We start from the raw sequence: 12,577 nt of genomic DNA, 5'->3' as shown, positions 1-12,577 counted from the left end.
GGACTTCAGAGGGCGCGATGCACCGCAGGTGGGACGAACCCCCGAGCCAACAGTGCTCCCAGCTGCACGGCTGGTGGGAGGGGCCGGAGCGCAGGTGCGCAGACATTCAGGGGGCGGGTGGAGGGTGGGTGGCCTGGACAGTCACAACCATGGCCCCACGTCAGGCCACTGGGAGTGTGGGCAAAGGACAGCAGGAAGGCTCCCCAAGCACGCACTGACCGCCTCGGGCAGGACGGTGCAGGCCCGGCCACCCGGGGCCAGGGTGTCATCTGGGCTGGTCAGCTAAGGTCAGAGGTGGAAGAGGCCGGGCGAGGCCGAGGGGGCCAGCTGGGCACCCTCAGCGTCATCCTGTTGGGTGACTGTCCCAGACTCCTCCAACAGGAAGACAAGGCCTGGCCCCCAAAACATAAAGTCTGGAGGTGCGGCCATGTCTCTGGGGACCGAGGTCCTTCCCCTCTCTGCTCTGTGCCTCCGAGGGCTACTGTCACGGTCCTACTGCCTGAGCCATGGCACTCTCCAGAACCTCGAGGCAGCCGTGGGGAAAGCCAGTCCCAACCCTGCCACTCACCAGCCTCTGGCAGTGCCTGAGCACCCACCTGTGAAGAAACAGAGGAAGCCGGACCCCCTGGTGCCGGGCCTTCCATGGGGCGAGGGGCCCCCGCACAATCTGGGAGACCTGAAGCTTAGGGAGAGAGCAGCACGGCCCCCCCCAGCCAGGGTGGGGGTTAGTGGCAAGTTGAGACACATGCCCTGATGTCAGCACACCGCAGCCTGCGGCTAAATCATGAAATTCAAATTTCAGCGTCCATAAATAGTTTTCTTGGCCACAGCCCGCCTGTGTTCCCACATTGCCCACGGCTGCCTTCTTGGGGACTGACATTGCCCACGGGCCCTTGCAGGGGACTGACCCAGGCCATGGGCCCCGGCTGGCATCTGATGGGGGGAGGTGAGCACTCGTCTTCATTTTGAGCAATTGCCAGCCCCGAGCAGAAATGGGGCCCAGGAACCAGGGGACAGTTAGCGCCTTGGTGGGCCGCCACGGGGCCTGGATGAGGACAGCAGGCCTGATTTCCACAGACCCACTGTCCACTCAACCCAGGATACGGGAGGCAAGACAGGTCTGGCTGGCCTCAGGGCTGCAGATAAAGGAGGCCACGGGTGGCCGTGGATTGTGTCTGGGGGGTGGGGGGGTCCGCCAGGCAGTGACTGCTCCTTCCGTGTCCTGATGGGGCAGGGACCAGCAGGTGGATGGCCGGTGCTGCGGGGCGCATCCCCTGCCAGGGCTGGGGATTGGGCTCTGTTCCCCTCCCCCTCACCTCGGGGTAGCCCGTTCACTGCCCACCCGCTGAGGTATGGCCTCTGTGCATGGAGCACATTCGTGACAAACGTAGACCGCAGAGGTGTCTGAGGGGAGATGGGGCATCAGAGAGCATGAGACGGGGCCGGCCAGAGACAGGAGGGGCCTCCGGATAACCCTACAGGGAGACAGGCCTGCCCTGCCCAGCCCTGCACCCCTCCCTGGACGGGGGGAGTGGGTGGGGAAGGGTCTCCCAGAGTATGGGGGAGGCAGGCTCTGGCAAGGACAGCTTCTTCCTCCCCCAACTTGGAAAACCCATTTCAAGGCACAGGTGGTGGTGGAAGGGGCCACCTTTCCTGGCCTGACTCAGTGGCCCTGGGAGGAGGCAGGAAGGAGAAGGGCCAGGGGACCCCTGCCCTGAGCTCAGCCCCCTGTCACGCTGGCTCCCCACCATGCTGAGCTCATCATACTGTAGCTGCTTGGCACCTGAGCTCCCACTCTCTCCACCTGGTCTGCCAAGCCCCGGGTTGGCTGTCACTTCCTCCAGGAAGGCCTCCAGGCTCCCAGCCCCATCCCTGGAACATAGCACTTCCTTTGGAGGAGTACTTTGGGGCTCCTCTCTCCCTTGGCTGGGATCACAGTGGGGCAGGGCTACTGGGAGTGAAAGACAGGCCCCGCAGGCGCTCAGGCAGGTTTAGACCCCGGGGTACAGGGCTTGGGGTCCCGGGGCGCCGCCTGCTCTGAGGGCCTGGCTCCACTTGGCTAAGGAAGCGGGACGAGCAGGGCTGCTCCCTAACTTTCTTAGCCCGCCCCCGCTGCCCCCCGCGGCCCCAGGCACGAGGGGTCCCCCAGCCCCCCTCGCCCTGGGTCCTGGAGCGGGAAGGCAGGCACAACCGTTTGCTTTTGAATCTCGCCGGTGTCCTGAGTGGCCCTTTCAAAGGCCGGCCGGGGGCGGGGGCCGTTCCCAGGCGCGCCCCGCCCTCCCCGCCCGCCCCTCCTCCCGCTTTCCCACGCAGCCCGGCCGCCGGCTGGTTCTCACGGCCCGCTGCCCCTCCCCCGTCTGGGAACGGCCGCGCTGCGCCCGCCGCGGCTGGGGTGCCCGGGAGCCCCGGGATGGGCCGGGCGCCGAGCGGGGTTCCTGGAGGGGGTGCCGCCCCGGGCGGCCGAGGTGGCCCGAGGGGGTCGGACGACAGCCCCCTGACCCCCCGGCCCTGAGGCTGGAGGACATCCTCTGGCCCAGATTCTATGTGATCTGACCCAGGGCAGGTGGCGACAGCCCCCCACACCTCACGGAGGGACCTAGGGGGCCCTGGCTGTGCCTGCCTTTTGCCTGGGGACGGTGAGCACTGACCGCTCCCTGGGGTCTCCCTGACCCAGGAGCGGGAGGTGGGGCCTCTGTTCCTCTCCCGATAGCCTGGAAAGGCTGGGCGCCCGTCCTCGCAAATGCCCGAAATGTGACTTCGGGAGACAGCGATGGCCTCCTCACACAGAAACGTGTCCCACGCTGTGTCTGAAATTCACATTTAGGGCCCGAGTTCTCCCCGGCCCCTTGGGGTGGGGAGGGGCTGCTCCGACCTTCCCATGTCAGGCTGGAGGAGGCGGCAGGACTTGGCCACCTGTCTGGGCCCCGCCGCTCACACCACTTGGTTTGCCCACCCGAGTGAGCTGGAGCGGGGGCTGCCACCCACCCGGCCATCGACAGCCTGGACTGGGTTGTCGATCCCACTGCCCCCGACACAGTGGGGTCTGCACGTCCGGGTTCTGAGCGGGCCCTGGGCTGTGGCTGGCGCAGGGGGAGGAGGGGCTCCCAGGAGCTAAGGCGCCGGGGTGGGGAAGGGACCCCCAGCTGGAAGCCCACCGGCTCATCCTGCTTGTGGCCACCTTCCACGCTCGGGCCTGCAAGCCCCCGAGGGGCCTGGGGGAAGGGCTGTGACCCTCCCATGTGTCCCTGGCCGGAGTGACCTGGGCAGGCAGTGCTTCCCGGGCACGCCCTGCTTGTCATGCGTGCCGTATCCTGGATACTGTGTCTGTCCTGCCCGGGGCTTTCTTCCCATTCCACCCACTGCCCTTTCCTCTTCCCTCGCCATCAGAGTGACCCCGCAGGCTCAGGGATGTCCGGGACCTCTTAGGAGCCACGGCTGCAGGGCCCTGGCCGCTGGTCTCCGGCAACACCCCCGTCCACCCTGCAGGCCTGACCACAGCGCTGGGGGCAGGTCCTCAGGAAGTCAACGTGGCCCTCCTGTCCCGGCAGCAGGAGGCGAGCCCGGCGGGAGGCTGGAGGGTGGGGGGGTCTGGCTGCAGAGGCCAGGTAGACGCCTCCCTCTATGGCCAAGGTCCCAGACCGGGACTGGCGGCCCGGTAAGGCTGCTTCCGTCTGAGCCTGTGCTCTCCGGAACAGTCTTGTCCTCTCCCCACCTGCTCGGGAGGTCCCCTCACACCCATAGCAGCCCCGGGAAGGAGCTCGTGTGCTTCCCAGCGCGGGCACACAGCCTGCTGGCTGCGCATACACAGACACACTCCTGGGGCTGGGGAAGCACGGGACGTCCCCTCCACTCACCCTGAGACACCCCATCACACCAGACCTGTGTCCACACCGCGGAACGCCCAGTCCCACGCACTCCCACTCGCGCCTCCGGCCACGGCTCACGTGCAGACACACGCTCAGCCGCTCTGGGCTGGGTGCCCACGAGAGGGACACCTGCGGACCTCCGGCCCAGCCCACAGGCCCCGTGCGGACCCTCGCGGGGGCTCGATCGCGCCGCACGCTTAGCCCTGTAGCCCCTGGCCCCACAGAGGGGAAGCGCTGGGCCCAGGGGAACGACCTTCCTGGACCCGGGGGCGGGGCAGGAGCTAGAGCAAGGCCCCCCGGAAGGCCGCCGGCCCAGGTCACGGACATCCGAGGTGGCGGCCACCGGAGGGCCACAGCCGAGAGCTGTTGCTGTCCTCGTTTTTACGATTTTGTTCATTTGATAGAGCGCGCCCACCGAGCCGGGGTGGGTAGTGGGCAGGAAAGGGAGAAGCAGGCTTCCTGCTGAGCGCGGGCTCCATCCCAGGACCCCGGCATCCCGACGCCTCACCCACGGAGCCCCCCAGGCGCCCCTGGAGAAGGTTTTAAAACCCAACGATAAGGAGCGCCTGGGGGGCTCCGTCGGTGAAGCGTCTGCTTTCGTCTCCGGTCGCGATCCTGGGGTCCCGGGGTGGAGCCCTGCATCGGGCTCTGGGCTCAGGGAGCCTGCTTCTCCCTCTCCCGCTGCCCCTGCTTGCATTCCCTCTCTCACTGTCTCTCTCGCTCTCAAATAAAATCTCTAAAAAACCAAAAACTTCCAAATGGTCCCAAGAAGACCAGTGCAGCATTTGCAGCCACGCACTCCCCCCCACCCCCCGGCGCCTGGGGCCTGGCCCTTCTGCCCCCAGCACGTGCCCCCGGCCAGTGGGACGGCAGTGACCCCCCACGGATGCCCTGTGCTCCTCAGCTGTGGGCCGTCCACGACTCTGCAGGCCCCCGGCCCCTTGGCCTGTCCCCAGTGGAATATCGGGCAACATCCCAGGCCAGGGGCCGGTGGGGTCTTCACGGCAAAGCTGGCCGAGGCGCTCATCTTGGAGGAGGGTCGCAGCCCCAGCAGCCGTCTTGTACTCGGAGCGGGGGGCGGGGGTGTGGGGGGCCCCCCGGGGTGTTGCCGGGACAGTGTGGGAGAGCGAGGTGTGGAGTGGACGCAGGCCTCAGTGCTCCCGCCCCGTCCGGAGAGGTGTCAGGCCAACACCCCGGGCCGGGGTTCTTTCATCCCAACCCTTTGGCCATGCACCCGGCACCATTTGTTGGGGTGGCTCTGGCTGGGTGGGGGGTCGGGGGTCCAGGGCAGACAAGCCAGCCTGGGAAGGCCTCAGGACCTGCCCATCTCAAGGCAGCGAGTGTGGACAGTGAAAGGAGGCGGCACCTGGCAGGGGCCAAATGGGCAGAAACCACCGTGGGAACAGGGACGCTGGTGTCCTGTGGCTGAGCCCTTCTGGGCCCCACCCCCGACGTGAGCCTCCGAGACGCCAGCGGCCCGTAGGTGGGCTCTGGGAAGGCGGTGGTAGGTGGCAGGTGCCCTTCTCGGTGGCAAGCTGGCTTTTCCAGGTGGCGGGTTGAGGGGACGTCGGTTTTCTTCCGCTTTTTTATGTTTTGCCATTTTCCTAATTTGCTCTAAAGCCCCAAGAGATGACCCATGACTCTAGAACATGTCACAGCTTCTGAGCCGAAACCCCCATTGGCCCTGCCTGTGGGGTCAGAAAATCCCAGACCGCGGCCTTCCAGGGCCTGCGCACCAGACGGACTGACCCCTCTATCCGGGCGGGGCTGGGAGCCGCAGGCGCTGGCGGGACCGTCTGGAGCTGGAGCCCGAGCCTGGGCAGCGCTCGCTGTGAGGCAGAGGCAGGGTTGCTAAGAGCCCAACCCTTGCTCGGAAGAGTGGTGACCGGTGACAGCGGGACACCAACGTGGCCCCGGGCCCAGTTCCCAGCTGCGCCAGGTGCCCCCGGGGCAGGGACAATGTGGCCAGCCTGCAGCGGGGAGCTCAGGTCACGGGCCTGGCTGCTGGTTGAGGCCGGAGCTTCCCCCACAGTCTCCTCAAGAGTGGGTCCCTCCGCTGGGCTCCCAGCCGGGGCAGGTGCCCCGCACCCTGGGGAACGCGGGCTCCCTCTCGGGCTCCGTGCCCTGAGGAGCCCCAGGTGTGGCTCCTGTCCCACCCTCCTTTCTCCCTCTACGCAACCAGCAGAACGCAGCCCTGAGAGGGGCTGGCAGGCTCCGGGCAGTGCCGCCTCCCAGCTCCTCTCCACTGCGTACCTCTGGACCAGCTGTCCTCTGGTTGTGCACACCAGACCCCTGCAGGCCCACACACTGCGGCTGCATATGTGTAGCCTGTGCGCCCGGGGCGGGTGGGTATTCAGAGGAGGTGGGTGCCCAGAGCAGGTGGGCATCTGGGAGGGGTGGGCGCCCGGGACGGGTGGGAACACAGACATTTCCAGGGACATAGAGCTTGGGATGGGAGCCGTGAGCCTGCCTGTCGCTCAGCTCTGCTTCTGCCGGCCACGACCACTCCCATGGGTGGGTATGGCTGTGATTCCTGGGCTTGGAGCGGAGAGTAGACCCTCGGGCATGGCTTCCCACACCTGGGAATGGACCCCTCAAAGCCCCCCGCTGCCCCCTGCCAAGTCATGTCAGAGGAGTGGACAGCTAACCCAGGTGCCTGCTCTAGCCTTTCCTCACATGCCCGAGAGCCCAGAGAACAAGCCTCCTGGAGGAGTGACCAGAGCAGGCCTCCCCCCCACCGACCCAGGCCCTAGCCGGGAGCAGGGGGCTGCAGAGGGCGGACCAAGAGTTCGGGCCTAACTCCACGCCCGTGGGCCCCGCCAGTCCCCAGGACCAGTCCCTGCTGGCGGCCCAGCCCCCAGGAGACAACGTCCCAATTGCGGTTTTGTGTCCCTGCCTGAGGCGCACCCCCCCCGACCCCCTGGCAGAAGGAGTTCCCCGAGCTGGCGTGGGTTCCGGGCAGCTGTAGGAGCTGTGGGAAGCAGGCAGGCAGGTGGACCCCCGGGACAGGGAAGCCAGAAGCCTTCCCAGCCCCTCCTGCCCCTCCCACCCAGCCGGGCTCCTGGGGTGGAGGCCAACCCTGCCCTCAGGCTCCCAGACTGAATGGGATGCATGGGACCACCCAGCCCCTGTCCAGGGCCTCCCCCAGGACCCCCACTGCTGTCTGCCCAGACCCACGGGCATCCCAAAGCTCGGGTTTGTATGTCCCCCAAGGGGGAGTGGGCGTGGCTAAGGCCACCGCACCCCCCTCTCCTGGGGTCTGTGTGAGGACCTTGGTGTGGGGCCCTCCCGAGCCGAGGGCCCTGTGACCGGGAGCAAGTTACTCAGCCCCTCAAGAAGCCCCCTTTCCGCAAAATGAAAGGGCAGCGGCTCTGCCTCTGTGGTTCGGGGGCGGCCTCTGCTGGACTGGCACCAAGTCCCTGACCAGACACGCGCTAGGCCCTGAGCCCCAAAGGGCAGGGTGGGCCAGCAGGCGGTCAGGCAAGGGTCGCCGGGCCCCACGGTGGATAGGAGGTGGATGGAGAGGCCCTCGGTGCTGGCCCTTCCTGCAGATGGGGGACGCGGCGCAGAGAGGACGAGCAGAACCGGCTTTTCCAGGTGGAGGTGGGGGGCGGGCAGGGCCTCCCAGGGCCCTATGGGGTGACAGCAAGGGCCCCGACAGTGGGCAGCGGCCGTGGGAAAACCGGCCCTGGTGGTTCCCGAGGGTGGGGCCAGGTCCTGGGGATGGCACCGGCCGTTTGTCTGTGCGCAGTGACTCAGCACATGAGCTGGCTGCCCCGCCCAGGTGTGCACACCAGGCCAGGTCCCGGGGAGGCTGGCAGAGCCAAGGGGGTCCCACCCTCCTGCCGCTGCTCTGTCCCTCTCACACCTGCCAGCTCCAGCCCCGGGGAGGCCTGTGCAGGGAGAAGGGGGGCCTCTGTGGTGGGCAGCCCAGGGCAGCAGCGGAGGCTCTGCTGCCCCCTAGTTCCCGCTCCTTCCCTAGGCGGGCCCCCGACCCTAGGAAGGCCCCTGGATCCATGACCAGGAAGCCAGGTGCCCCCCTGTGCCCCCCCCAGTCTCCCTGGGCCACAGGCCGGCCCAGGCTCTGGTTGGCAGAGGCGGCCAGGGGGGACAGGAGGCCCCCCAGGGAGGCAGGAGGAAGGGTCCTGCCCGGGATCAGCCCTGGCCCTGCCCCGCCCCGGCCTCCCAGCCGAGGCCACCGCACCCATGCTGCGCTCCCAGGCCCGGCTCCTGAGGCCGGATGTGGAGCCGTGAGGCCACAGGTAAAGCCAGCTCAGTGTCGAAAGGCCCGTGGGAAAAGGGCGTGTGGGGGTGGGGGGGCGCCGCCTCTGACGTGGGCACACCCTGAGGCTGCAGGGGCCCGTGGTGCCGCCTAACCACCCAGCCCTGGGAGCCATGACATCCAGGGCACTGGCCCGGCACCTCCGGGAGGGGGCCGAGAGGGGTCCCGTGAGTACAGGTCATGGCCCCCTCCCGCCCGAGGGCGGGGGAGCCCCCAGGCCCTGCTCTTGGCTCCACTTCGTCCAGCTCTGGCGTCGGGACGGGCTGTGACCGCTGTGCATGTCTCCACGGGCACCTGTGCCCACCTGCCTGCGAGCCGGGTCTCCAGGGACCTGGGTCCTCCTGCTCTCCCTCAGGGCCCTGCCGACCTCCCGTCGGGAGCCCTGGGGTCCTTCACCCTGTCAGGCAGGACCCACCGGAAGGCGAGCCTGGGGCAACTGTGTGGGGAGGGCAGGATGGCCCCCCAGAAGCCCCCACCTCCGCCAGGGTCACTGTAAGGTCAGCGGGGCTGGGCTCAACTGACAGGGGCCTGTGGCATGTTCTAGACAAGGACCCCAAACAGAAGCAGAACTGGCTTCCTTCTTGGTCCCTCACAGATGCGGTGCCCCGTGGGGACCGTCAAGAAACAGGCAGCGTCGGGAAACGTGGACACTGAAATGGCCTGGCTCACCCCAAGACCAGTGGAGGGATCAGCCATAGGGCTGTTTACCCCGACCCTTTAATGCTGGGCCCTGTGTCCCCCACCATGCGGAGCCAGCCCAGGGCTGCCCAGGCCTCACTTTGCCCTCGAGACTCGGGGGTTTGGGGCAAACAGCCCAGGTGGCAGCAGAGTGCCACGGGGTCTCAGGAGCTAGAAGAAGCTATCCAGGGTCCACTAGGATCCGGAGCAGTCAAGGAGGGGTCCCAGGAGGTGGTGTGCCCTGTCTTGCGGAGACGGGAAGGGATGTGTCGTTGGTGTCTGGGAAACCCCCTAGCCAGACCCAGAGCTGCAAGGGGCATACCCTGTGGGTGGGAGGACAGAAGGAGCCCCACCTGACCTCGGCACCCCCTCTGTCCCCAGGCCTGTAACTGCGACCAGTACCTGAAGGTCTCCAAGGAGATGATGAAGCAGCTGGTGTGGCTCGGCAGCCACCGCGAAGGCCCCAGCAGCGCAGGTGTGTGCGCCCCACGTGGTTGGCCTCGGGCCCCGTGGGGGTCTGTGGACAGGGGCCCAACAACGGGTACTCCCAGGACCAGAGTGCACGTGTGGCCAGGGGCTGGGGAAGGACAGCACACGACGAGCTAAGGTCACAGGGACCGGGGAGCTCCGACACTCAGCGTCCCTCTGGGGGGGCCTCCCCACCCTCTGTCCAGGAGGCCCTGCACGGGGAGCACACACGCACCCACGCAAACCTTTCGTGCAGAGACGCCTGCACCCTCGCAGGCCAGCGCACACGCACCTGTTCCCTCGCACACGCTTGTGCACACATGGGCATCTGCTTGCACACCTCTGCACCCCGGGCGCTCGCTAAGCCATGTGAAGGCAGTCTAGCGTGGACAGACAGCAAGGAGGGCAAACCCCAGAGGTGCCCCCCAACGCCCAGCCAGAGGCCCAGCCTCAGTTTCCGTGTTTGTGAAACGAGAGAGGGTGCAGAGCAGCGGGAGACTTTGAAGTGGCTGCAGGGTCCTGCGTGTGCCCGGCCATTCCTATCACTGGCACCTCCGCCCTCTGGAGAGGAGGGCCCCGGGGAGGGGGCACCAGAGGGGGCCTGGCTGCTGCTCCCTAGGCTCCCGGCCCTTCCTCATTGGAGGGCAAGGATGGGATGGGTACAAGCGCATCTTGGGACCCTCTCTGGGGGCTCAGCCTGAGGCCCGGGGCCTCTCCAGGATGCTGACCTCCCCACTTGTTCTTCCCGCCTCCCTCTGAGGTTTGGGGCCAGAGCGGGGGGCCACCCACTCTTCAGGTGAGCCATCGTGATGGCCTGGGTCGGGCCCCAGCAGCTGTCCTCTCTCCGCTGGGGGCCCAAGGCCCGGGCGGGCAGGAGCCGAGCGTGCGCAGTGCCGTCCGTTGGCGCGGGGCTCCGGTCCCCTCTGCGCCTCCCGCCCTCCACCCAGAGGGCCATCCCGGCGTGTGGTGGTGGGCAGCCCTCCCGCGGGCCCCCTGGTACCCCGGGGGCCTCCAGGTGGAGGCTGAGACCGGCCAGGGCAAGCTAGGGAGGTCGTGGCCTTGCTGGGTTCCGGAGGGCCGTGGGGCTGGGGTGAGGGGCTCATCCCGTCAGGCCCCCGCTGCCGTTGATCTGGAGCCAAGTGGGAAGGTCAGCGGGACCCGGGAGGACCCTTCTCCCACCCGCTGGCCAGTGCTCCTCGGCCATCACCGCCTCGGCCTGGCCAGCTCCCCGGCATCTCCCTGCGCTCCTACTGGGGGTAGGAACCCTCTCGCGGCGTCAGGAGGTCGCATCCCAGGGTCTCTGCTAGCACCCCGAGCTCCAGCAGGGCCCCTGGGCCCCCGCCCCGCTGAGGGCTGTTAGGAAATGCGCTCCCCTGGCAGGGGCTTATCTGCTCATCGCTGGGGCGGACGGTATGCCCCCGCCCCTACCCGCCAGTTCTCAGGCCCCCAAGTGCCCTAATTGGCCAATCTCACGCCCAGAACTTGTTTCCCAAGGACCTTTGAGCCCCAAGAACATTCCAAGGTGTGCGTTCCCATGGGAGGGGCCCCGGCTGGCACCAAAGCCCCTTAGCCCCCTGCCCTTTTCCCTTTCTGCTAAGGGTGGGGGGAGGGGCCGGGTGCCCCAAGGTGCGTTGTGGGCCCTCGGGCTGCCAGGCCCCATCCTTAGGACGACCCCTGATGTCCTTGGTTGATTGGCAGGTGATGAGGCCAGCCCCAGCGCAGACTTACAGGAGGCAGGTGAGTCCTGGGACCACTCCCTGAGGACACAGGGCCCCACCCCAAGCCAGGGTTCGTGCCCTGGCCCAGTAGAGAGGATGATCCTGTGCCCTAGGTGAGGGGCGGCGGCCAGTACCAGCGGGGAGGGCCACGGGCTCACGGGTAAGACGAGGCAGAGGGTTGGGTGGATGGGGCAACACAGGGAGGAGCCGACGGAAGGAGTGGGATGGGGGCCGGACACCCAAAGGCTGCGGGGTGTGAGTGTGCTTCCCCCTCTCCAGGCTCAGCCCCGGAGGAGGCCCCAGGGAGCTGCACCCATGACCTGCCCTGCCGCTGGCTGGAGGCGGCCGACCTGCAGTCCCACGCGCCCGCCGTCCTGGGCAACGGCACCCGGCTGCGGCTGGCGGGGGTCCCGGAGGGCGTGCTGCGGCGGCCCGGCCCACGCCCCTTCTACTGCTGCACCGGCTGCGGCAAGGTCTTCTGGGAGGGCTCCCACCTGGGCCGCATCACCACACATTTCCGCGAAGTCCTGGATGGGGTCTCCAGGCCCTGCCCCGCCAGCGGCCCCTCCTGAGGACAGGGCCCCGGGCCCCGCTGGCCTGCATCGCCCTCCCAGGCTCCCTGCACACACCCCAGTGCTCCCCACCGGCGTGCCAGCAGGGTCCCAGCCCCGCACAGAGGCTGGAGCAAGGTGGAGGGATCCAGGTTTTCCACACGGGCAGGACGCTCGGACCCTGAGCCGAGAGCCACCTGACATTCAGGAATGAGGCCGGCGGAAGGTGGGAAGGACACGCCTGGCAGAGGAAACCGCACAAAGGCCCGAGGGTGGTGACCTAGTGGCTCCCGGAGTGCGGGGCTCAGTGGGCCGGGGGGGGGGCACAGGCCCCCCACCGTGCTGGTGGCCCAGTCCCTTTGCTGTAGCAGCCCCTACCCGCCCCCCGCTCCCGCCACTACCCCACTCTGCGGGCATTCTCAGGCCAAGGGCCAAGCCTCCAGGCCAAGCAGGACAGGACCTTCCCCCCGTCCCCCAAGTAGTTCCCAGCCAGGCTGGCCCTCCGGGGCCCTCCGATTCCTGGGGAGTAAGATGGTGGGGGGGAGCTTCCCGGGGACCGGGACCCAGTCCTGCCTGGTGCCAGGCGCAGGGCAGCCACCCTCTAGGAAGACATCCGTTGTGTACTGGAGCCGTGGCCTGGAGGGGAGGCGGCCCCTCTCAGTCCGTGGCTCTGGCCCCCTTGCTGGCCTCCTTCCCCCACCCCCGGCCCTCCCCTCCCCTGCCACATGGAGGCTGGGTGGCCTCCTCCCGTAAAAGAGGCAGCAGCCGAAGTCAGAGGGGAGCCTGCACACAAGACCCTCTCCCACGACTGCAGGAAGCAGCTACTTCTTCACCCGCTCGGGGGGAAACTGAGGCGCAGGCACCCGTGGCTGGCACCCCGAGGGCCCATGGGCACTGGTGCCAGGTGGGCAGGGAGAGGAGCCTAGACAGCACCTTGCCCTCGCTGCCTCCTCCTGGCTCACCCCCCAGGAATGTGCCCCCCACACACATCCCTTTCCTGTCCTTCCTGCCTTG

General features: G+C 68.0%; 1 protein-coding gene across 1 annotated transcript in view; it reads left to right on the top strand.

Annotated features, from left to right (window-relative positions):
- EXD3 (exonuclease 3'-5' domain containing 3) overlaps nt 1–11,719 on the top strand; it is a 74,922-nt gene extending 63,203 nt beyond the window's left edge. The window contains exons 22-24 of the mRNA XM_080819255.1: nt 9,208–9,301; nt 10,993–11,031; nt 11,292–11,719. Of these exons, the coding sequence (XP_080675381.1) occupies nt 9,208–9,301; nt 10,993–11,031; nt 11,292–11,584 (426 nt within the window). The 3' untranslated portion in view covers nt 11,585–11,719. The remainder of the gene's footprint in view (nt 1–9,207; nt 9,302–10,992; nt 11,032–11,291) is intronic.
- Nucleotides 11,720–12,577: the final 858 nt, after the last annotated feature.

The sequence above is a fragment of the Martes martes genome, assembly GCF_963455335.1.
Source record: "Martes martes genome assembly, chromosome: 12".
NCBI classification, from domain to species: domain Eukaryota; kingdom Metazoa; phylum Chordata; class Mammalia; order Carnivora; family Mustelidae; genus Martes; species Martes martes.
Note: the sequence above shows the minus strand (reverse complement) of the source record. Positions and strands in the feature narration are given on the sequence as shown.